This window comes from Mus pahari, chromosome 1, assembly GCF_900095145.1.
Source record: "Mus pahari chromosome 1, PAHARI_EIJ_v1.1, whole genome shotgun sequence".
In the NCBI taxonomy this organism is placed as follows: domain Eukaryota; kingdom Metazoa; phylum Chordata; class Mammalia; order Rodentia; family Muridae; genus Mus; species Mus pahari.
This window is the reverse complement of record NC_034590.1, coordinates 148,499,224-148,523,668: the sequence shown is the minus strand read 5'-3', so window position 1 is coordinate 148,523,668 and position 24,445 is coordinate 148,499,224. Positions and strand designations below refer to the sequence as shown.

General features: G+C 40.4%; 1 protein-coding gene across 14 annotated transcripts in view; it reads left to right on the top strand.

Annotated features, from left to right (window-relative positions):
* Cpeb3 (cytoplasmic polyadenylation element binding protein 3) overlaps positions 1-24,445 on the top strand; it is a 173,298-nt gene that overhangs the window by 40,416 nt on the left and 108,437 nt on the right. For 9 of the 14 annotated variants that reach the window (XM_029536987.1, XM_021193125.2, XM_021193133.2 and 6 more), the window contains one exon: positions 18,724-18,883. In XM_029536987.1, the coding sequence (XP_029392847.1) occupies positions 18,724-18,883 (160 nt within the window). The remainder of the gene's footprint in view (positions 1-18,723; positions 18,884-24,445) is intronic. The other 5 variants (XM_029536993.1, XM_021193161.2, XM_021193143.2 and 2 more) reach the window with 1 other exon arrangement.

Sequence of the window (24,445 nt, the reverse complement as noted above, 5' to 3'; positions counted from 1 at the left end):
GAACTCAGAAATCCGCCTGCCTCTGCCTCCCGAGTGCTGGGATTAAAGGCGTGCGCCACCACGCCCGGCTCATGGATGGATTCTTAAGGTGGGAAGCATACTCACTGTGAGGTTTTTGAGTTGATGACTAAAGTGATTTTACTTTTTTTATTCAGAAAGATAACTCTGGGGTCTAGGTTGTCAGGAACTAAACACAGGTGAAAAATGAGTTGGTTGAAAGGAAGGAATGACCTCAAGAAATAACCAGGAGGTACACTTATGCACAGGGAATAAAAAAAAGGGGGGGGGGTGTACCTAAAATGGCTCTTGGCTTTAAATAGTTGGGAAAATAATTCAGAGGTGAAAGTGCTTAATAATGGCAGATGGCCGAAGAGAATAGTCCTGTCTTAGAAACCAGCTGGGTCTTACAGTAGAGGAGTTCCAGAAGGGAAGGCTGTCATGTTTGCAGTCTTTGAGAAGGTGACGTGTCATCTAATTTGCTCATGCTTTTGTGTAGTTCTTAATACATTAGAAGGGAAACCTTACTAGTGCAGACAGCTTCATGGCCACTGATTAAAAACTCTGCATCTAAGAGAAGAAGTAAGTAATTTTAAGTCAAGAACTGATTTAAGCCAGATGGTGGTGGCGCACTTGGGAGGCAGAGGCAGGCAGATTTCTGAGTTCGAGGCCAGCCTGGTCTACAAAGTGAGTTCCAGGACAGCCAGAGCTACACAAAGAAACCCTGTCTCGAAAAACCAAAAACCAAACAAACAAAAGAACTGATTTAAACTCTACATCTAAGAGAAGAAGTAAGTAGCTCTAAGTCAAGAACTTTTTTTGGCCTGATTTTTTAATACCCTGATAATTTGTTAGAGTTTGTTAGTTGATTAGTCATCTTGTTTGTAGATTATAGCCTGGCACTGCAAAGAACTGTAAGTAATTGCTTACCAGTCAATCATGGGAAGATCATAGAGAATAAAAGAAATGAAACTTAGCACACTTAAGTTGAATAACTCACTAGGAGGTCAGTGTACCAGTATTATTGGCTAATCTGAACATCGTAAATAAAACCTTAACAAAATTGACATTTGACTTTCAGACTTTAGTTCTGTTGCTCTAATGTTTGGCCTAGTTTTGTTTCTATCTACGTGTTTATTTATGAATAGCAGGGTCTCACATAGTCCAGGCTGCCTCAGACTCCCTGTGTAACTAAGTATGACTTTGAATTTCTGATTCTACCTCTACCTCTGATTCTCAAGAACTGAAGTTGCAGGTGTGTACTACTGTGTCCAACTAGGTGAATTTTGATACAACAGTTCAAGGTAATGCTTGATCAGGCACTGCACTGCCTGTTCAAGATGGAACTTGTCAGGGAATGGAAAGGAATGTATTTTTTTATTCATTCTTTTATTCCTAGAGTCTTCCATAGCCAAGGTTGGCCTCAAACTCGCTGTGTAACTAAGATCGACACCTGACCTTCTTGCTTCTTTCTACCTCCCAGGAGCTACAATTTGCTATGTGCCATCGAACTCAATTCGAGAAGCAGTTTTATTTAAATCTAGGTCATGAGTTCATCAATAGTTTTTTTTTTCCTAAGCAGTAATTTTTTTTTTTAAAGATTTATTTATTTATTATATGTAAGTACACTGTAGCTGTCTTCAGACACTCCAGAAGAGGGAGTCAGATCTTGTTAAGGATGGTTATGAGCCACCATGTGGTTGCTGGGATTTGAACTCTGGACCTTCAGAAGAGCAGTCGGGTGCTCTTACCCACTGAGCCATCTCACCAGCCCTCATCAATAGTTTTGAATCAAGTTCAAACTGTGCAGTATTAATACTGCAAAATACAACCTGAATATTTTGAACTATTCAGTAATGTTGATGAAAAAGTTTTTTACAGTGTTTGCTAAATTAAACTTTGCATTGATTTTAATTGGAATTAATTGGACTTCTGGTACTACTTTAGATTAAAAAGTTAAACTTTAGATGATTTTTTAAAAAGTTTTTTAAAAGGTAAATTCTTTCAAAGGTTTGCATTGATAAAAGTCCGGGACTTGATGTGGGCACTGGTTTCACCATTTTTTGACCCCTGGTCTTCAACATTCCAAAGATAGTGACCAGAAGATAAAGGAATTACTGCTTTAGAGCTTTCTGCTCTGATCTACCTGTTTGCCAGGGTAGAGCACTCAGTTTCACCCATCAGCTCTGGAACGATGCAGAACATAAAATACTTTTTCAGAGTAGCTATTTTAAGACAGTTGAGTCATGCAGGTATAATGTAAGGTTTTCTTTTTAAAATATAATGAGATATTTGATATTCTAATTTAGGCTGAGATTCTGTTAAATGTGAAACATGGAAAAAACTTGGAGGCCTGGAGTGAGGAGGCAAGGCAGAAAATGTCTTCAGTGAATCCATCCCTCACAGTGAGGACAGTCCTTCTTGTGGTGGGGTGCAGTGGGGTGAAGCAGACCAGGGGCTGCAGTCACACATCCTGTTACAGAGACATAAATAATAGAGAATGTCTTGAATATGTTCAGATCAAAGGACAGAGAAGACAGTTAAGAAGATTCAGCAAAGAGGAGCAAGCTAAGTAAGAGGATGCTTCAGCTTTTGTTACAATAATTAACTATTCAGAAAGTCAGCCATTTTATAGGGCTAAGCTAAGCAATTGCTCATTTTATATTCCTTTTCTTTTTTTTTTCTTCAAGCAAGCTATAGGCAAACGAGCTTACATCAAGCATTTATATTAAGAAATTTCTTTTATAAAGTGTTATAAGCAAGTTCAAAACCCAGCTTTTAGTCTCCTGTGGCATAATCATAATATTCATGATGCCCCTAAGACACTTGATGTTTGTTCTAAACCATCAAAGGAAGAAATACAGTATGTTCAGCATAATTTGTCTTGTATTTATTAACAATGATCTAGTCCAATGACTTCTCAAAGAAATAATTACTGTAAAAAGAAACCTATGTGGAAATGAAATGGTTACAGTAAGTTTTAGCGGCATAGGCCCGTTTGCTGCAGTACCACAGACTGGGCCGCGCGCAGTGGGCATACACTCACTTCATCACAGTTGATAAAGGCGCTTAGTTTGGTGTCTGGTAACGGCTACTGTTTCCATGTGGGTTTCTTGCTGTTGTGTCCTCACATGGCAAAAGAGACAGAAGTCAAAAAGTCCTACTCAGGCAGGTCCTTGCCCTGTTTCTAGTCCACTGATAATTTCTGAAGTTGTTCCACCTCTTAGTATTACCACAGTGAGGATTCAGTTTCAGTATGGGCATTTTAGGGTATATCCAGAGTGTAGCAGGTGAGATGGATAAAAGCATTTGTATTGCTTGAGAGTAATGTGTTCAGTGGTTGAAATTGAGTCATTGGTATAGGTGTGTGTGTGTGTGTGTGTGTGTGTGTGTGTGTGTGTGTGTGTGTGAGAGGGGGGGAGGAGCTAGAGGGAGGAAGAGAGGGGAGGGAGGGAGGGAGGGAGGGAGGGGGAGATCTGGGTGATGTAAGGGGGCAAGGCAAGAAAAGGACCTGTTCCCAAGGATCTTCTTCCAAGCAGGCCTTACATCTTCAAGTTCCTAGACTCTCCAAATGTGAGGTCAGTGACTGTGGACCTCAGCTCTAAGGCAGGAGCCTGGAGAGAGCATTTCATATTCAAACTTAACAGCTTTAAAGATGACAAATAAAGGGGGCCTTTATTTCTGTAATTCTAGATTTTATATGTGGCTGTTGGTTAGAGTCACATGGCAAGGTGTGATTCTCTCTGCCCTAGGTATGCTGGGGTCTTGCTAACTTGCCACATTGTTATTAGTAGAGTTAGGCTAGGAGATTTTATCCCAGCCACTTAACTTTAAATTGAGTTCTGTGGCTGTAGGAAAATGGAGTGGAGACATCCGTGTTTGTGTTTGATATGAAATTCTAGTCACCTCTGCTTTTGAACTATTTATGATCAGGTATCAAATCATAAAAATAATTATTTAGTAGAGTCTAAACATTTGTACCATATTTCTAACCTGTTTGTGAGATTCAAGTTTCAATGACGTTGACTCTTTGTATCTCTCTTATGGTTTTGTACTCTGTCGTACCAGGACATATGATTTAGTGCCCATATGATTTGCTCATTTGAAATAAAATAGATTAATATTATAGGTATGGGTTTTTATTCAGATACTATAAATCACTGGACATAATAACTATGTATAAATTACATAGTTAACTGAATTTCATTGTTTTTTTTTTTTCATTAAACAGTTAATGCTTCTTTCGTTGTTTTTTATTCTTTTGAGACAAAGTTTTTCAGGGTAGCTCAGAGATCTGCCTGTCTCTGCTTCCTGATTGCTAGGATAAAAGGCATGCACTATTACCACCTCACCTCCTAATGCTTTTAATGCTTCTTAAATACAACTTAGAATAAGAAAAGCACAATTCATTGGCGTCTGTCAAAGCTCCCATAAAGACCAGGAAAGGAGTGTCTTAAGCTTGGAGAGTGACCTTGACCTGGGAGGTGGGAATGTTAGTGTATTTAAGAAAAGTTTTGTGGCAAAGAATAGTTTTAGTGCTGAGAGGTATCGATGAGCCAAATTTAGGGCAAGGGTTAGTTAAGTTTATAAATTGAACTGGTTGCTAGAATAATTCGTGGCCTTAACTTAGGAATACCAGAATCCAAGCAGTTACTATTACATGTATTTGTTTAAAGTAACTGCCCAAAGAAATAGACCATTAGCCACAGAGACAATTTTTAAAAATTCTAGTAGATTGTTTAAAATTAAAGAGGTGGTACAGTGGGGCATGCCTGTAGCCAGGTTACTAGGAGACAGAGACAGGATGACTGACTGAGTCTAGATAGCCAAGGATATTCTTTATTTTGAGACAAGCGTCCTGCTGTGTAATATAGTCTTAGCTCTAGATAATCCTCCAGCCTCAACCTCCTGAGTGCTGAGATATGGCTGTGTGTCTCCAAACATGGGTTAGAGCACCTGAATTGGAGCAACCAATCAGTAGGTTGGAGTCTAGCCTGGGCACCAATAAAAAAGCAAAAAAAAAAATTTTGGGGGGGTGTAGCAATACATACCTGAGGCAGAGGCAGGAGGATTTCCACACTCGAGGTCAGCTATGGGCCATATGACAAGTTCTAGGTACCAGAGTTACAGCATGAAACCCCTGACTCAAAAAAAAGCAGATGAAAAAGGTGAACATAATTTTGTTTTGAGGCCGGATATTATTCTGTAGCCCATGTGTAGTTTTTATTTAACTTTTTTTGTTGTTTTTTTGTTTTGTTTTGTTTTTTGAATTTTCGAGACAGGGTTTCTCTGTATAGCCCTGGCTGTCCTGGAACTCACTTTGTAGACCAGGCTGGCCTCGAACTCAGAAATCTGCCTGCCTCTGCCTCCTGAGTGCTGGGATTAAAGGCATGCACCACCATGCCCGGCATAGTTTTTAATAATATATTTTACTTAACTTTTAAAAATTATTATGAACAATAAACTTATTTTAACATATGTTGACCATATAAACTAACAAGATATTTTACATACTTTATACTCAGTCTTTGAAATCCAGTGTGCATTTTATACCTGCAACACATCTGTTTGTTTTATCTGAAAAGTATTGCAAGTGGTCAGCATCCACGTTCAGACATGACTTGACTAGATCTTCTAAGTGGTAGAATAGCCTGTAGCAGACATGTCTTTTATTAGTTTTGTCTGCTGGGTTTTTTTGTTGTTGTTTGTTTTGTTCTTTGTTAACAGAGGTGTTTTATATATTCATATTTATTACAACTAAAGAGAGTCCTAGGCATTTGAATTTTTTATTCTTATTATTATGCTTTTTGAACAGTCTTGTATAGTCTAGGGTAGCCTTAAATCCTTGACCCTCTATGTTTCCTTTTTAATTCTCTTTTCCATAAACTTTCTTTCCAGTAATATTGCCTTCTTTTAAAAAAATTATTTTTATTAAATTTATTCCCTTTAAACCCAATATCAGCCCTGCTCTCCTTCCAGCACCACGTCACGCAAGTTCCTCCGCCACTCTCCCTTCCCCTTCTTTTTTGAACTAGTGGAATTCTTCCTCTAATATTGTTGCCTCCTTAAAATAAACTGTAAGTCTCTTGGAGATGGGGTCACGTGGAGAGATCAAGTAAATCTGGTATCCACGGGGTTTGTAGACGCTGACGGTTCCCTTTTTCCTGGCATCCTGCTGAGCACCTTCCAGTATCATGCATGTTAGTCAGTAGGGTGAGGTCTTTAGTCAGGTACCAGCTTGAACCAATAGCCTTGGAAATAGCCTGCAATGTTTAGGACAGGGTCCCCTTGTCCAACAAGCTCAGGGAGAAGTAAGTCATTCCTGGCTCTGGAAGTTTCACTTGGTGCTTGAGATCTCCAGTTTCGTTGTTTGGTCTCCTATAGCCCACACTGTTTTCAGATCCTCTAGGTCTGTTCTCCATCTTCCTAATGCTGTGGCCCTTTAACACAGTTCCTCCTGTTGTGGTGAAACCAACAGTAAAATTATTTCATTGCTACTTCATAACTAATTTCGATACTGTTATGAATTATAATGTAAATATTTGATATGCAGGATATTTGATATGCTTGATCTCCCCACCACCACCACACACACACACACAGGGGTCTCAACATACAGGTTGAAAGCCACTACTCTAGGTCAAAGAGCATGACCAGACAGACCCTCCTGCCTCCACCTCTTGAGTGTTGAGATTTGAAGACTGCCAACCCAGCAGGTCACACATGTTGATCCCAAGCATTTATGAGTGTCAGGAAAGCATTGCAGTCGAGGAGCTGCATTCCCAGCCTCAAACCCCAAGGAGGTTTTTCACTTCTGTTTGTTTAAGTTTTATTGCATGTGTGTTCAATGGAGGTGATGGAGGTGGGGTGTGTGTGTCCTACAGCACAAGTAGGGAACTCCCAGAACTTTGGAGCTGATCTCCACCCTCAGAATACTTTATTGCCTGAGCTGTGGCAGGCAAGTGCTTCTGGTTTAGTAATAAGAGTTCTGGGGTACACTTAACAAGTGAGATAAATAATGTCCAAGACAAGCTTTAAGTAAAATTCAGATGATCCAGGTTGCATTTCAAAATACATGACAAATACCTCTATAAATAAGAGGTAGTCGGAGGAAATTGTATTTTTTTGTAGCCTGGTGTGCAGATTATCTACCTCAACATATGACAGTATGGATATATATTCCTTTCAAATTCCTAGCTTTGTGCTCGGTGAAAAATTTAAGGCTGCACTAAAATTAAACTCTCTTGGCGTGAATATGGGCAATTCCAGAATTATTCTATTAAAGAGAGTTATTCTGTAAAGAGAGTAATTCTGGAATTGCTCATATTCATGCCAAAAGTTACCCTTTACTATCCTGGAGGATTCACTAAAGTACATCCTTAATGGTTTTCAAGGATTTGGCAAGTATATATTACATAAAATCAAGTGTTATTTATAAACATCCCTTACCTATTTTCAACCTTCAGCCTCTATGTCCTTTAAATAGTTCCTGCCCTTTTCTTATCTTGAGGAAGCTGAGCAATCTCCTTGCCTCTGGCCTCTCCTGTGGTTGCTTCCATAATTCCCAAGCACACAGCTGTCACTGCGTTTATCTCATTATGTAATTGTTATCTGTTAACTATAGCTGGCCAGGGCTTCTCATAGTTAGAGACTGTGCCTCATTTGTTTTCATCGTTAATCTTTGGCTCATTAAGACTTCCAACAAACACATGTGAAGCAAAGGTGGCTCGGACAAAGAGTCTTCAGAACCCTTGGCAAAATTTGTCAGCAATAAGATCCAAAAGTAAACAGAGACATTTCTTCTAAAAAAATATTTTATAAGCAGGGTGTGGTAGCAAATGCTAGTAATCCAGGTTCTTGGGAGATACAGCCTGGCGGACCAGAAGTTCAAGGTCACTCTCTGGTACAAACAAATTAGAAATCAGAATAGCCTACAAGAGACTTGTCTCCAAACAAATGAATAAATTCTGTGATGTGGACATTTTAGAATTTCTGACCAAATCTTTCATAATTTTACTTTATGATCTTTAAGAAGTACTTTACTGTTACTAGAGTAATGCAGCTTTATTTGGAAGTAAGTTATGGAGCCTTCCAAAACCTAAATATTTTAATTAATGTGGTTGCTTTTAATATGTCTCTTATATGTGCTAACATTTAAACAGAATGGGATATTGCAGTTTGTTCTGAAATAGCAGTTTATGTGTAGCTAAACCATCTTCAAGACTGCCTGATTTGTATTAAGGATTGAATTTAATATCAGCATCTTCATTTGTAAACAAAAGGGGAATTGCAGCATCAACCTCCTAGATGGTTGTAAAATGTTGAGATATTGTAAGTGAGCCGTGCAGCACAGGAAGGCACTGTCCATTACATGGTAGCTATGGTTTAGTCTGTGTGGCTGGCAGGAGAACTTCAGGGATCCATATGCAAGGATGGAAATCAGGTGGCCAGGCTCTTGAGGCATACATCTTTTTTGGTGAAGCATCTCACCTGTCCTCATTTTATTCATAATCAGAACTGTACAGTAAACTTGAGATGTAAAAGTTTTGTTTGTTTGTTTGTTTTCTTCATATAGAAAAGAGGGCTTTGCAAACTGAGTGATAAGTAATGTTCAGTTAATTCCTTGGACCTACTCTGTCAGTGTAGAGTGAGTTTGTTTATTTGGTAATTAGTAGGTTCTGTACATTAAACATACATTCATCTACACTGGTGACTTTTTCAGTGGTGGCCAGGAAGTGACAGTGAAGAGCTATATTTCAGAGATGTCAATCTGTACGTTGGGTAGACTATTATTATCTGTAAGGCTCTGGGAGAACCCTAGAAAACTGCCATTTAGGTTTTTGCCTTCTTTCTTTTGTTTGCCTCAAAGCAGCAGCACAGGTCCTAAATCTAAGATCAAGAGGTTAACAGGGGGCCACAGCAGAAGCGTTCACGTCGCGGCCCCTGTCAGATTCTGGTGAATCTGCGAATTCTGCTGTACATTTCCTCGTCTTGCCGTCGGGTCAGATAATAATCGAAGTGAATAGGAAGATGGTAGATTTGATGTATCATTTACGTTCTCATGGTGCTTCTAGGGAGATGTTGGATCATACCAAAACACTCCCTGGTCTTAAATGGGTTGAGGGGAGTCACTGAAGAACACAGTATATCACAAAACAACATAAAATTTTAGATTAAAAAAATCAGAAGCAATAGAAGGCACGAGAAGATGCTACTTGTAGCTGTACGGTCATGTATGCAGGTTCCTGAAGGAACATTAAAGACATAACGCAACCTTAGAGATGTGACACAAGTAAGATGGTGGTAGTCATTTATCTGGAATTGGATGTTGACTCTGGAATTTCACTACCATCTGTTTTAGGTTTTATTTCTCAAATCCTTTAGTGGCTCTTGAATGAAGCAACTAATGAAGGCTTTGACTTTGTCGTTCCAAAGTCATTGGTCAAAAGAGTTCGATCTGATGTCCCATTCTAACATAGGTGATTACGGATGGTGTTTGGTGTCATAGCTTCCATTAAAGCCCTGGAAAGACTTAGAGCTGTTTTATTGTTGGTTTTGGTTTGAGGGACAGATCTTATGTAGCCCAGGCTGGCCTCACACTACTGTGTAATTTAGACTGACCTAATCCTACTGCCTGCCTTCCAGGTACTAGGATTACAGATATGTGCCTCCGGGCACTCTTTTTCACTTTGTAGTGATAAGATTTCACTATTAGCCTAGCCTAACCTACAACCTACAACCTACAACCTTTCTGCTTTAGCCTTTGAGTGCTTAGATCACAGGTGTATACCATTACACCTGGCTAGCTTGTGTAACATTGTTTTAATGTAATTTGATCAAAGTATAATTTATACACCATGAAATTCAGCCCTTTAATATTAGGTTGTAGTGTGATTATAAAACTATCTGGATCATTATTTAGTTCTAGAATATTTTATCTTCTCCAGAAGCTGCTCTGTATCCATTGCTGTCATTTGCGTTTCCCCCAGATTACCTCCTCCTAGCCAGCAATCAGTCTTCTTTGTATCTATATGGGTAATTTCCTATTCTGATCAATTCATAAAAATGAAACAGTGTAACAAGGTACTTTGAGCTTGGCTCCTTTGGCAGATATCAAGGGCTTCATTTGCTTTTAGTGTAATATGCAGTCCTGCCTGTACCTCATTTTGTGCTCCCCCTGATAGACATTCAGGTAGTTTCTAGTTTTTAGAAAAGCTTCATAACATTGTTACAAACATCCATGTACAAGTTTTTGTGTGCACATATGTTGTTATTTATCTAGAACAACTAAGAGTAGACTGTGGGTTGTACCGCTTAGTGTATGTTTATTTTTTGGAAGAGATTGCCAAACTGCTAGTCCAAAAAGCCCATGCCACTTTGCATCCACCAGCAGTTAATGAGAGTCTGACTCTTCCGCACATTAACCAGCATTTGAAAATGTCAAGAGTTTTTTGGAGTCTCCCCACTCCCCCAGCTTTTTAAGTCTTCTAGTAAGTATGTGCTTTTTTTTTAAAGTGAAAAATCTTGCAAAATAAAACAACCAGCGTGAATAGTTAGACACATCAAGTAATTATTAAATATTCGGCCGGGTGTGGTGGCGCACGCCTTTAATCCCAGCACTTGGGAGGCAGAGGCAGGTGGATTTCTGAGTTCGAGGCCAGCCTGGTCTACCAAGTGAGTACCAGGACAGCCAGGGCTATACAGAGAAACCCTGTCTCAAAAAAACCACAAAAAAAAAATATTAAATATTCACTGTGTGCTGTGCCCTGCTCTGATTCAGAAAAGGAAGTACAATACATCTTCACTTCCATGGGACTTAATATTTATTGAGGGCGGCAAGTATGTAAGGAAAGCAGAATCTGTCCTGTGTGGGAACAGAATGAGGAGGAGCTCTGTGAGTGTAGGACAGAGTGGTCAGGCCAGCCAGGTAGTGAGATCCTGTCTGAAGAGACAGAGAGTAGGAGAGGAAGAGGGACTGGGTGCAGCTGCTACTCAGGGTCAAGGTAGAAGGATTTCTGGAGACCAGCAGTAGGAGACCACAAGGGCCAACCTAAGGAAACCATGTAGCCAAAAAAAGAAAAAGAAAGAAGAAAAAGATACAGTGTAGTCAGAATATTGAGGTAGATTGGGGTGGGGAGGGGATGTTTACCTGTGCCTGAATTTGCTCCATGTTGTAGAAAGGTTGACATTTATAATCAGTAAAAAGGAAGACTATGGAGAGCTGCGTAATGTCATCATAAGATAGAATTTGGCAGTAAGGACCAAGCTTCCCTCACACTAGTAATGAACTGCTCAGGGTAATAGTCTGGTGACTAACAAACAGTGGTTTGGAATGGAACAGCTTTGGTTTGGTTTTGTTTTTTTAAGATTTATTTATTTATTTATTTTATGTATATGAGTACACTGTAGCTGTACAGATAGATGGTTGTGAGTTTTTTGTTGTTGTTGTTGTTTTGGTTTTTCGAGACAGGGTTTCTCTGTATAGCCCTGGCTGTCCTGGAACTCACTTTGTAGACCAGGGCTGGCCTTGAACTCAGAAATCCACCTGCCTCTGCCCCCCCCCCCCCCCCCCCCCCCCCCCCCCCCCCCCCCCCCCCCGAGCGCTGGGATTAAAGGCGTGCGCCACCACGCCCGTCTGGGAATTGAGTTTTTAGGACCTCTGCTTGCTCAGGTCAACCCTGCTTGCTCAGTCCCTGCTCGCTCCAGCCCAAAGATTTATTTATCATTATACATAAGTACACTGTAGCTGTCTTCAGACACACCAGAAGAGGGCGTCAGATCTCATTACAGGTGGTTGTGAGCCACCATGTGATCTGAACTCAGGACCTCTGGAAGAGCAGTCAGCGCTCTTACCCGCTGAGCCATCTTGCCAGTCCCAGCTAGTCACTTGCAAAAGTCACATACATACATGAAATAAAGCAGGAAAGGAAATAGATTTGATGTTGGTAGCCCCATAAGTCTATTCTATATTGTAGTCACTGCTGGCCCTTTCTGTATCCCCCTTAGGGTTGATTTCTGCCTTTTATTTAGTATACTGCCAATGTAGTTCCACTTTCCTCTTTCCCTCTTTACTTTTTGCAGGGTCTCTCTATAGCTTTGGTTAGCAAGGACACACTGTGTAGCCTAGGCTGATGACCCTCCTGACTCAGCCTCTCAAGGGCTGAGATTACAAGCAAGTACCTGGCTTTATATGTCTGGCTCTATCCTTTTCTTTTTCCCCTTTCTTCTTCCCTTTCCCTTTCTGTCTTGTAGTATTGGACATTGAACCAAGGGCCTCATACATGCAGAACAATACTGTATCATTGAGCCACACCCACTTGATCTTGTAATCATGTGACAAAGTATGCATGATTGCTTCAGTGTGAACTATTTACCACAGTCAGCAATCACAGTTTGTGCTTTTTTTTTCCCCCTTTTTTCCCCCTTTGTACATTTGATTTCTCAAGAACTTTCCTTGCAGAATCTGGCCTCAATATGTAAAGCCATTTCAGATGAATAAGAGATTTCTCCATAGCAGATGTATGGAGTCTCTTCTCTTACTTGCTAAAGCCCAATGTTAAGAGCTTTGTGAAGAAATTTAGAACTGGACCAAGCAGGAAGAGACTAGGCAGAAATATGCCTCAAGTTGACTCCTGTTCATGAAACGGAGCAGGCTTAAACCAGAAGACTGCTATCTTGTGTTTTCATTGTTTATTTGTTTGTTGCTTTTGAGACAAGATCTTGTGCCTAGGCTGGCTTGGAACTCCATAAATAGCTGAAGGTGACCTTAAACTCCTGACTCTCCCTCTGCTTCCCAAGTGCTGGGATTATGGGCATGTGCAAACATTCCCATTTAAGCAGTGCATGCTAGGAGTCAAGCCTGGGGCTGAGTGCACGCTATGTTACACCCTCATCCTTCTTGAGTTTTACAAAACCACTTAAGAACTTCAGTTATCTTGGTTTGCTGTTAGCACAGCCAGAAAAACACAATGTGGTAAAAGGTTAAGGTAATTGGAATTAGTCATCTTCGAGAAGAAAAAAGATGAAACTAATAATTTCTGTGTAGGCCTTAATCTTATTCAAGGCTATATTGAGGATTGTTGAAAAAATGTTGCACCAAAGACAAAAAAAAAAAAAAAAAAAAAAAAAAAAGAAAAACAGTTTTAAAGGATATTCAAGCCAGATTTGAGGCAGGTGCATCTTTGAGTTAGAGGCTATTCTGGTCTATAGAGAGTATTCCATGAAAAAAACCTTGTTTCAGAAAACAAAACAAAACAAAACAAATGAAAAAGGAAATCCAAATTCACAGCTAGACTCTCTCCTCTCCCCTACCCAGCTCCCACCAGAAAAGGAAGAAAAATGTCCAGTTTATAAAGGCATCAGGTTAGGGTAGAAAGAACAGTTGTTTCCCAGTGAGTAATAGAGGGTGAGAGCTCACCTTTCCTAGCTACAGCTATAGCAGTCTCAGTGGAGATGGCTAAAATAGGTTATTGACTGAGGGACTCCATACTTAAGGAGAAAAGAAACTCTGTATTGGGTGAGCTTTCTTCTTCTCTCCCTACAAGATTAGATAGGGTTCCCTTTATTTATATGAGGCTTTCCTGTGAGGGTAATATGTGCTAGGCTGATTGTCATTTCAGTAAACTGCTTGTCATTTCTGAACCCTGTTTTTCTGAGAGGTTATAACAGGCTATAGCAGTAGTTGATTTAGAAGTATAAATCCCTACACTTTGCAATCCATAGCAATTTTATGTTACTACCTATGTAATTGTTTGCTGGTTCTATTTAGTAGCCAGCTCTAGGTGTCCGATCTCTTCCTTGTAGTTTTCGCAGTTGCATCTGTGGTCAGAGTTACTCTATGCTGGACTCATATGTCTTTATTACCTCTTTGGTTTTTACTCAGGGCTGGAAAGGTCCATAAATCCTTGTTTCAGCATTCGTGATACTATTAATAGAAACCATGGGTTGAGGGACAGTTGTGCCAAAGTAGAACAAGCAGAGAAGTGATGAAGTTAAAGGATCAAGTGGGAATGTCGAGAAAGTTAGGGAGAAGGAGTGAAACCCCCAAATCAGAAATGATTTCATAGATCATACACTGAAATAGTGATCTGATTACTTTGTGGGAAAGATGGAAGAAGGGAAAGGCAAGACTAAACCTAACCAACTTATTAAAAGGGAACTGTCGCCGAAGTATAGTATTAGCCAAAGAAAGTAAACTACATGATGTGTGCATCTTCATGTTTAGAGAAAAGTAATCGAGAACAAAGTGATAGAAACACAGTTCTTACTGTCTGGTGGGTTGGTTTCAGGGCCCCTTGTGCAGGTAACCAAATTTATGTTCCTAAAAACGGTGCATCGGTGTACAACCTATGCATATCCTACTGAAACTTTAATTTCTTAAAATATTTTTACTTCCTTAGTGTTGTTGTGAGAGTGTTCACTGAGGTCAGAGAGTAGCTTGTGGGAATTAGTTCTCTCCTGACCATGTGCGTTCAGGGGATCAGACTCAGGCTGTCTGTCCAGCTGTGCCAGGCTCCTTTACCTGCTTAGTCATTCCAGTGCATGAGACTTTGAGTCAGCTCTGGATTACTTACAGGACCCACTGTATAAGTAGCTGTTATATTGTTGAGAAAATGGGGAATTAAAAAGCCTACATGTGTTACAGTATGGCTGACCTCTGTTGAAGCATTTATATTCTGCTTTCCAGCTTACAGACACCAAATCCACGACTACTCAGAAGATTTGCAAAAATACATGCATGTTGCTGACCTGCCATGGTTATTTTCCATCATTTGGTTCTCAGTTACTGTTGGCTTTTATGGCCTTCTACTTTATGTTTCTGGGAAAGGAAATACCTAAGTATAGAAAAGCCAGAAAAGCAGGGCATAAATGAGGTAGGACTAAGAGTCAGAGCCATGGATGGTCTGGAGAGTTATCAAGCCTCTTCTTGGGGTTAATTAGTTGTCATTTGGATGAGGATAATTGGTCAAAGGCAAGTGAGTCAGGTCTTGTATGGGAGGAGAGAAGAAGAGGTCACATGGGTTTGATTGAGTTTGGACCCTGGTATTCCCACTGTGATTTTTCACTACTGACTTACTTGCTTAGTTTACAAGAAGGGGACAAGCATATCTCCTTCCTTGAGGCTGTTTCTTCAGGCGGGAGTCTCTACTCAGCCCAGGCTGCACTCACATCTTCCATCCCTGCTGCCCAGTCTCCCTGGAGTGCTGCACTACAGAAGCACCTCACCTTTGCCTCCTTGCGTAGGGAGGTCATTTTAAATACTTGATAAGTGTATTGAGTCAGGCAGGGGAGAGAGATCAGGCTTATGCATGGGGGAGAGAAGACTGTTGTATGCAAGCATCTCACTGGCTTTGGTCATTCTTAGAGAACTCCTACAATGAGTTGTGTTACTTATAGGTGTTCTCAGTCTTCTGGGGAGCTGCTTGTTGAAGCCAAACAGAAAATGGTTTCCTTTTCTCCTCTGGGGAAACAAAACTCAGGTGGAAAACTTAATGAGTAGGCTGTTCTTTGCATACCTGGTTGGTTTCTGGGTTGTGGTGTTGTGTGGTGGTGTGCGTGGGTGCTCTCGTGCCACAGTGCACATGTAGGGGTCAGAAGACAGTTTTAAAAGTTGGTCTCCCTAGAGGTCCAGGACTTAGCCGAGGACTTCAGGGTTGCCACACAGAACTTGATACCTGCTGAACCATCTTGCCATTACCTCCCCTACCTTTTTTGAATGGGTCTCACACTCATAGCTTAATTTGGCCTGGACTCCAAGTCTTTGTTGCCATTTGTAATTTCTGAGATTCATGAATTGTAGTTTATTTTTCTGTATATATAATTTCTATTAAATATTTTTGCAAAGTTTTTAGTATTTTTCTTTTCTGTTTTTGCTGACTGGCTTCCATGGTTAATCATTGTTAGCTACATCTAGACTAAAGGGACTGACCAATAGGCCCCAAAGATAGGACAAACAGTGGGTGGAGCAGCTCAAGGCCTGCTGTTTGTGAAACAGGATGTGAAGATAATGGCACTGAGAAGATAATGGGCTGCTCTAGATGACTAAGCTCAGGGTCGCAGAAGCAGATGTGTAGGGTGCAATGGGTGATAGTGATCCATGCCAGCTAGAGCAGATTGGTGTGGCCTCAAGGCTCCCCGTCCAGTGGTGCACATGCCGAGGGTTGCTGCCCTTTACCCTAGTAAACTTTTCAATAGTAAGTTCATTTAATAGAATGGATTGAGTTCTGTATAGAATGGGATTCCGGGGAAAGCATACCTTTTTTCCCCGGGGAAGGCACGTGGGAAGAAAGGACAGGGGAAAGAGAAGCACTGGCTCCTCTAGTCTTCTAGATGTTTAATCTGTGTCCAGTACTGGGATGTGGCATCACAGACATTTTGTGTTCTTTCCACTGTTGTTGTGCACGCCATACAGGTTGTGCATGCTTGTGTGTGTGTGCACATGTTGATGGTTTGTAGAGGCTAGAGGTTGATGTCAGGGTCCTTGTCTGTCCGTCTCCACAGATGGATTCTCACCTGAACCTGATTCAGCTAGACTAACTGCCTAGCGAGTCTCATTTACCTGTGTCAGCCTACTGAGTGCTGTGATTATAGGTGTTAGCATGCAGATGATTCTGCTGACCTGCCCCCCAGGGACCTAGCAATTGCCTAAGTCATCATCTGCCACACCTTGGCTCAAGCTGCCAAAGATACCCCTTGTCGCATTTTATTTCATAACAATAAGTACGTTGTGCTGAATTTTCTATTTGAGCGATGGATCCAAACGTCTCCAGCTTGTGGGAACACATGCTCTACCATCTCCATCATTTCCAAAGTGTTGGGCTCAGCAGCAAGCACCTTTCCCTACTGACCATGTTGCTGGCTTTTCTTATAAAATATTACTAAGCATGTTTGATCTGGAGTCCAGGAGAGAGAGGGAACGGAAGAGAGGGAGAAAGGAAGAGAGAGAGAGTGAGAGAGTACAGTAGTGTAGGATCTAGAGTTTAACTTTGGATGCTGGTCCTCAGAAGCCATCCACTGTTCTTTTCTGGTAGGGTGTCTCATTTCATCCAGCACTCTGAGCGGGACAGCCTGACTGGGATCCTCCTGCCTCTGTCTTCACAGCACATGCCATCACAGCCTGTAGTTTTATGAGGGCCTGGGAGATCTCAAGTCCTCATGTCTGCCAGGGAAGCGCTTTGCCAACTGAACTCTCCCCAGCCCAGGAACTTGTATTTTAACCAGAACCTCATGTGATTTTAACAGTTTGACTGATTTGAGGATCATTTCAATTTAGATACATCAAACACTCCCCTGAATACATTCACCAATTTTCCTGCTAGGTAGTCACCTAATCTTTTATATCCTCTCCTGTAGGAACTCACTACCACTGTGCTATCAGTAATTGCATGTAATATGATGCTTCCGTAGAAGTCACTGTTTACTATCCTGTGTGGATTGGGCCAACTTCACGAGACATAATTTTATACTCCTTAGGGTACTGGTTTTGAGTTCTAATCATTGTTAAATTCACTTTTTCAATTGTATGTAAAAACATACAATAGGTATGTTTTTACTCACCTTGAAAGATGACATTAAGTATTTTAAAAAAATAAAACCAACCAACCAACCAAAACAGACTGTCTTAGCCAGAAAGAATCTTGAATGTTGTGAGACAACCTTTTCTTTTAGGGGAAATGGAGGGAGGGTCAGGGTCTTCTGTATAACCCAGGCTAGCCTCCTGCCATAGCCTCCTAACTGCTGGAATAACAGCCAAGTCCCACCACAGTCTGTCACACAGCCTGAACAGACAGTTGTCATTTAGTCTCCATGAATTTTTATTTCTTGCTTTAAAGTAATTTTCATTTATTTATTTTTTTTGTTTTCTTTTGTTTTTTTCTTTTTTCTTTTTTTTCCTTTTTTTTTTTTTTTTGAAACAGGGTTTCTCTGTATAGCCCTGGCTGTCCTGGAACTCACTCTGCAGACCAGGCTGGCCTTGAACTCAGAAATCCACTTGCCTCTGCCTCCCGAGCGCTGGGATTAAAGGCGTGCGCCACCACCGCCCGGCTGTCATTTATGCGGAAGTCAGAGGGCAACTTGTGGGGGTCAGGTCTCCACTGTCAGCTGTCTTAAGCTTATCTTTCTCTCTTTACATTTTTTAAAATAAAACTATCCATGTATGGAATTTACTGGATATAAATATAAAAGTGATTTATTATAAGTACATTGAAATCATTGTCATGATTTTGCTTTGGTTATTTTGAGACAACGCCTGTGACCATAGCTCAGACACTACTGGGACTTGCTGCACATTTGCAAGCTGCTGGTCCTGTTGCCTCTTCATTCTAAGGTGAGGCTGAAGGAAGGTTTTTATTCAGAAGGGTGGTTCTGGTTTTACACTAAGTCTTCTGTGTGGTTCTCTAGGAATGTGGGAAGTCTGTGTTCACTGGAGACAGGGCATGGATGGTAGAAGGCAAAGGTAGTACATCTGACCCATTTCATTTGAGAGAAAGTCAGTCTGAAGGAACGGAGCACTTACACAACAGACTAGGCAAAGGAGGCTCTCTACCCGTAGACGCTGATTCTGAATATTTTGGTGCTAAGACATTATTCCTAATCAAAGGTGAATGTGCTTTTAGAATTGTCTATAACTTCCATTCAACTTGCCAATCTGCAGCAAGAAGCAGAACAAATATGTTAATTTTATGAAGTAATTTTATGTATCGTCTTGTTCTGTGTTTTTGTTTTTAGGACCGGAGTAGGCCCTATGACACTTTTAACTTGCACTCCTTGGAGAACTCCTTAATGGATATGATAAGGACTGACCATGAGCCTCTGAAAGGTAAACACTACCCTCCCAGTGGCCCACCAATGAGTTTCGCTGATATAATGTGGAGGAATCATTTTGCAGGTTAGGAATATTCATATGTCCATTCTTGCTTGGTGTTTTAAGCAAAAATCAGCTTTTTAATAATTGTGATTTTTTTTTGTTTTTATTTGATTTGTTTGTTTGTTTGTTTTGCTTCTGTAAAGCATTGTGGAATGTATTTAAAGTTTTTTTTTTTTTAACCTGAGTTCAGCTACCTCTGGTAATCATGGTTGGTTACCTTAATTTGTTTATCTGCCAGAAGTCTCTGTTGCGTAGCTGAGGTCATGGTTATAAGCATGAAACCAGAAGCCAAATTTTCTGGGCTTTGTACATTTGGAATCTTTCACTGAATCTGTAAAATTCATTTAAGTACAGGTGTACTTCAACAAAGCGTGATGTTTAGTAAATCAGTCTCTAAAACTCCTTCAGAAAGTTTCTCATATGCTTCCATTGTGTTACAGTCTATCCCTTCCTAGTATAGGAGCATCAGATCACAGTTTATGTGCAACCAGTGGCCCTTTGCCAAGTGGGGGCTAAAGTACAAGGAAGATGTCTTAAAGTACATGCATGTTTTGAGATCAGTATGATGCAGAACATTCCAAGATCAACATTAGTAGAACTTTCTAATTTTAGAAGAGTCCATGTAAACTCATAATCACAGATAGTTCTTTTTATAGATTATTTAACATTTTAGAGACCCTACACTATCTTAAATGCTGTAATGCAAGTTCCTGATGTGGAACAGTTTGCCACAGGGATGCCCATCTTGTGTAAACTCTTCATCTTCTGGAACTGTGAGGATTTTCTCTTCTCTGGCTGTCTAGGCCATTATCAAGGACATGATCAACTGAACCTTTGACACTGGTGTCCTCATCAGAAATCCTTTTCATAATTTGCTGCTCCTGCTTTTCTTATTTCCCAGTGAAGAGAAGTAGTCATAGGAGGCCGTGAGAACATAGAACGCACTGGGAAAGAAAGATTCTTAAGGCCTATTAAAAAAGAGAAACATTGCTGTTAAATTTAGCCACTTACCACATCTTTCCCCTGTTAAAGATTAGGGCCATGATAATTTGAAGTATGTTACACTTAGAGGTGTGAATGATGTAAAAATAATAAAATTCACAGATTGTTTGATTTTTTTTTTTTAGACTCATTCCAGGCTTCACTTGTCATTTGTTGCTACCCTGAAAGCCTCCCTGATTATCCTTACATTTAACTCCTGTTCTGTGTATCCCTCCTAGCTTCTGGTCTCTCTTCTCTTCTCTTCTCTTCTCTTCTCTTCTCTTCTCTTCTCTTCTCTTCTCTTCTCTTCTCTTCTTTTCTTTTCTTTTCTTTTCTTTTCTTTTCTTTTTGAGTCTGGGTCTTACTATGGAGTTCAGGCTATCCTGAAACAGGCTGATCTTGGAACTCAGGACAATCCTCTTGTCCCATCTTCCTGAGTGCTAGGTAAAAAAAAACTAGGAGAAGAATTGAGATTATAGTCACTACATAATTTTTTAGAATCTTGTGTGTGCTTGTAAACCAGGAGCTACTTGTGCCTCCTTATGTGTAGCATTAGCACAGTGAGCGAAGGTAGAAACTCATCACAGAGAAATGTAAGCGCCTTTTCCATCCATGGTGGCCTTTTAAAATTACAGCCCCACTATCTCTGCAGACTTTTCTTTACTAGCAAATATGAGGTAATAGACTGCTTCACAATACATGTATTATGGCCCCACAAGTTGGGAGACCTTGAGTATGTACTTTATAGTTGAATATGGTTTCAACTTCCTAATTTTTCATATTCTACTGCATGGTTTTCTATAAACAGACTACTTCCCTGAGGTCAGTGACATCACTATGTCCCTGAGGTCAGTGACATTACTATGTCCCTGTGGTCAATGACATCACTTGTACCTTTAAGAAAATATTTTGACACTGGGCATGGTGGTGCACATCATAATCTCAGCACTTGGGAAACAGAGGCAGGAGGATGATACAAGCTCAAGGCCAGCCTGGGTTTATACATAACAAGTTCTAGGCAACTCAGAGCTGTGTAGTGAGACTTGTCTCAAAAAACCACAAAGAACAACAAAGAAGGAGGAGGAGAAAAGAAAATGCTTAAGGTACTTTTAACTTTAAAGGGAAAGAGCATTGTCAGAATAGGAAGGTACTAACTAATACGTACACAGAGTAAAAGCCAGCTGGAGCGAGAGCTTAGTCTAGTACTTGTCTTGTACCATGATGCCTGATCTCAGACTCCAGAAGCCAGTAGAAAGAGCTGGGTGTGCTAGCCTTTGTTCACAGTCCTAGCACTGCGAAGAGAGGCAGATCCCTGGGACACACTGACCCATGGGCCTGGCCTGCCTGGTGAGCTTAAGGCCACGAGAGTCCCATCTCAAAAACAAATAAAAAAAACCAAAACCTCACCAAAAGCATGTGGACAGTACCTAAGGAAGGACACCCAAGGTTGTCCTCTTGTTGGATCTCCACAATAGTGAATCCTCATGTTTATGTACACACATGTATTTGTACAGATGAACATGAATATACACATAAGTAACTGAAAGCACAAGAAACATAGTGATGGTGTAGTCATAGGTTTTTATTTTCTATTTCTATTTTCCATGGTAGTAAATACTCATGTTTCTCTTTGGCTTTTATAATTTGTTGATAGAACTTAAGATTAGACTTTCCAGTTTTGATTTACTCTAGGTAATACTGCTGTAAGTTGCTTGAGGGGCATTCATAGTGACAGTCCATGGGTCCAAAGATAGAAGTAGCAGAATGCATTGAGCATCAGGAGATAGATAATCTGTTGGGTGCCTACTGTGTGGCTGCTAGGAAATGCTTTGCCTGTGCCTCCTTAGATTCTTGGTCTTGGTCTTTTCTCTCTTGAATGTGGGAACATTATTTGCAGATATCTGTGTCGGGGAGGGTTCTCAAAACTCAAGTAGAGTTGGATTTGGGGGTGCTTGTTTACACTGGTGTTATTTGTCTTAGAACTCAGTTTTCTTTTCTTCTATAGGAAAAGAAAACCCCACATTCTTGCTTAACTCTACCAAAAAAAAAAAAAATAATAATCAAACTACACATAGTAGAACAAAACAAAACAAAACAAAAAAAAGAATGGTAAAAAGCCTGCTGAAGGCTTAGTACCTAGAAATAGCAAAGGTATTTAGTAGTCTTTATTAAGAGGCTCCCAGGTATTCTACATTTTCTATATAGGAGATGAAGTTTCAAAACACAGCCTTGCTAACTTTGTAGTTGATCCAAACTGGATTCGAGTTCTTTATCTGCCCTTAATTGGCTAGTGAAGTGGATATATTAGCCTCTTTAAAGCCTCATAATTAAAATAAAACAGCATATAAAATAGATGGGAAGATGAGTTCCCTAACAAAAGGAACTTTGCAGGTATCATGTGATTTTCTGTGAGGAGCATGGAATTCTTATTACTTGACCTCTGTAATAAATTAAGCCATGCCAGTACATATTTATTTCTTGACCAGACTATAGCTAAACATTGGCTACAAATAGTTGTTTTTATTTTCCTTAAATAAGTAGTGATTATTGAGGGATAAACTCATCATTTTCAAAAGCCTCATGTAGGAGAAAGAAAAATAATCATTACTTTACTTTTTAAAACTGTACATTTGCATAGCATAGTTGTCTTAGTTACTGTTGTATTGCTGTAAGAGACATCATGACCAAGGCAACTTATAAAAGAATGTATTTAATTGGGGACTTTCCTACAGTTTCAGAGAGTGAGTTCCCGACCACCATGGCAGGCCAAGCACAGAGCTAGATCAGTAGCTGAGACTTAAACCTCAAGTTTGAGTCAGAGGTTCGGAGAGACAGGGAGGAAAGAGGAGAGAGAAGAGAGAGAGTGGGGAGACGGCCTGGTGTGAGGTTTGAAACCTCAACATCCAGCCCTAGTGACACATCTCCTCTCCGACAAGACTACCTCCTAATCTTTTCCAAAATAGTTCCACCAACTAGGTACCAGGCAGTCAAATAAGACATGAATTACTTCATGATATACTTAAAATGGACCTGGTGTATATTCACAGTTATAGTCATATAGACGATATCAGTATCTATTAAGTCATATTTAGTGAAAAATCATTTTATTCAAGCATTCTTTTTGTTGTTTTGGTTTTTGAGTGTTTGTTTGTTTTTCAAGGCAGGGTTTCTCTGGCCCTTGGTTTGAATCCCGGCACACACAGCCTACAGGAAAAAGGAAAGGAGAAGGGTGCACTGTGTTGCAGTCACTGGGCCAGTTCAGTCTGGCTGTAGCAGAGACATATAAAGTCCTGTGTTTTGCCCTTTATGCACCCTTTGTATGAGAGGTGCCTCAATCTGATGAGGCTAAAGGTGTGGTACCACTACTCATGGGTTTCTAACTACAGAAATCCCTGGAAAACAGAGGTCGGGTGGTGGGAGGAAAAGAAGATTTCTAGTATTGGAAATCAGGGGAGCAAAGGAAAAACAAGATTCATTGCTGTACTGTCTTCGTATAAGACTGTCTCCTGACTTGGAAACCTGTGGTCATTAGGCTTGATGGGTCTGTCACCTTCCCTACTAGATTAAGTAAGCAGCTATATCCTCTGTCTGGAAAAGCACCAGAGAGCAGGCGGGTGGCAACGAGAGGAAGGGATGGGCTTCCCTCATCCCACGTACCTTTACACCTGCATCAGGGTTCTTGTCTACTCCCTGGGATGGTGCCTGGTGAACTGTTTCTAGTATTTAAATTTTCTCTTCCTTTGTCATTCATGGAACTGAGATTTGAAAAATGAAAAGACCAGGTGTTGGTTGAGCGAACCCAGACTGAGGGCCTGCTTTTCAAAGGTATACCGAAAAAAATCTGAGGAAAAAATAGCTCATTTCTGGTAATAGTGCCTTAGCACATTTAAATCGACACAGAATCTTGGAAGATATGAATGCCACCCGTTTTCTGTTGTAGAGACACTTTTCTGTATTCATTGTATTGAAATTGTACATGACATAGACTTACAAAATTGGTTCCCTTTGGGAAATTTTGCTTCCTTTGTTTTAGAAAAGAATTTTTCTTCTTTGCTCCAGAAGAAAATATGTGACTTATTTAGTACCTTGAATCATTATTTAGTTTTAGTTCAATGTCAACTTCTTTCAGCCTATGTCAATTTGTCCTTTACACAGTTGTCCAATTCTGAGTTATACTTGTAGCTCAGTTTGCTAAGCATCTTGAACCTCAGTTTGATTCCTAGAACCTAAAATGAAGAAAGACAGAAAGACCCTACAAACTGCAAGATTTTGAGTCAGCGGTGACGGTTCTTGTCCATCTATTCTCAGCCATTTCTTCTCTTTGAGACTTAGTTGGTTACTCAGGCTACCCTTGGACTCCTGCTCGTTAGAGATCCATGTCGCCTCAGCTTCCTTTGTAGCCGCAGCTAAAGGTGTGCATTACCTTGCCTGATGTAAGATACAGCATTTTCATCACTTAGCAGTTATAAAAGGAAGGTTATACCTGGACGCTAACTTCTGAAATTCTAATTCAGTTGAGCTAATTAAGGAAACAAGGACAAAGGATTTGAGAATTTATGGAGCTGGGCGGTGGTGGCGCACGCCTTTAATCCCAGCACTTGG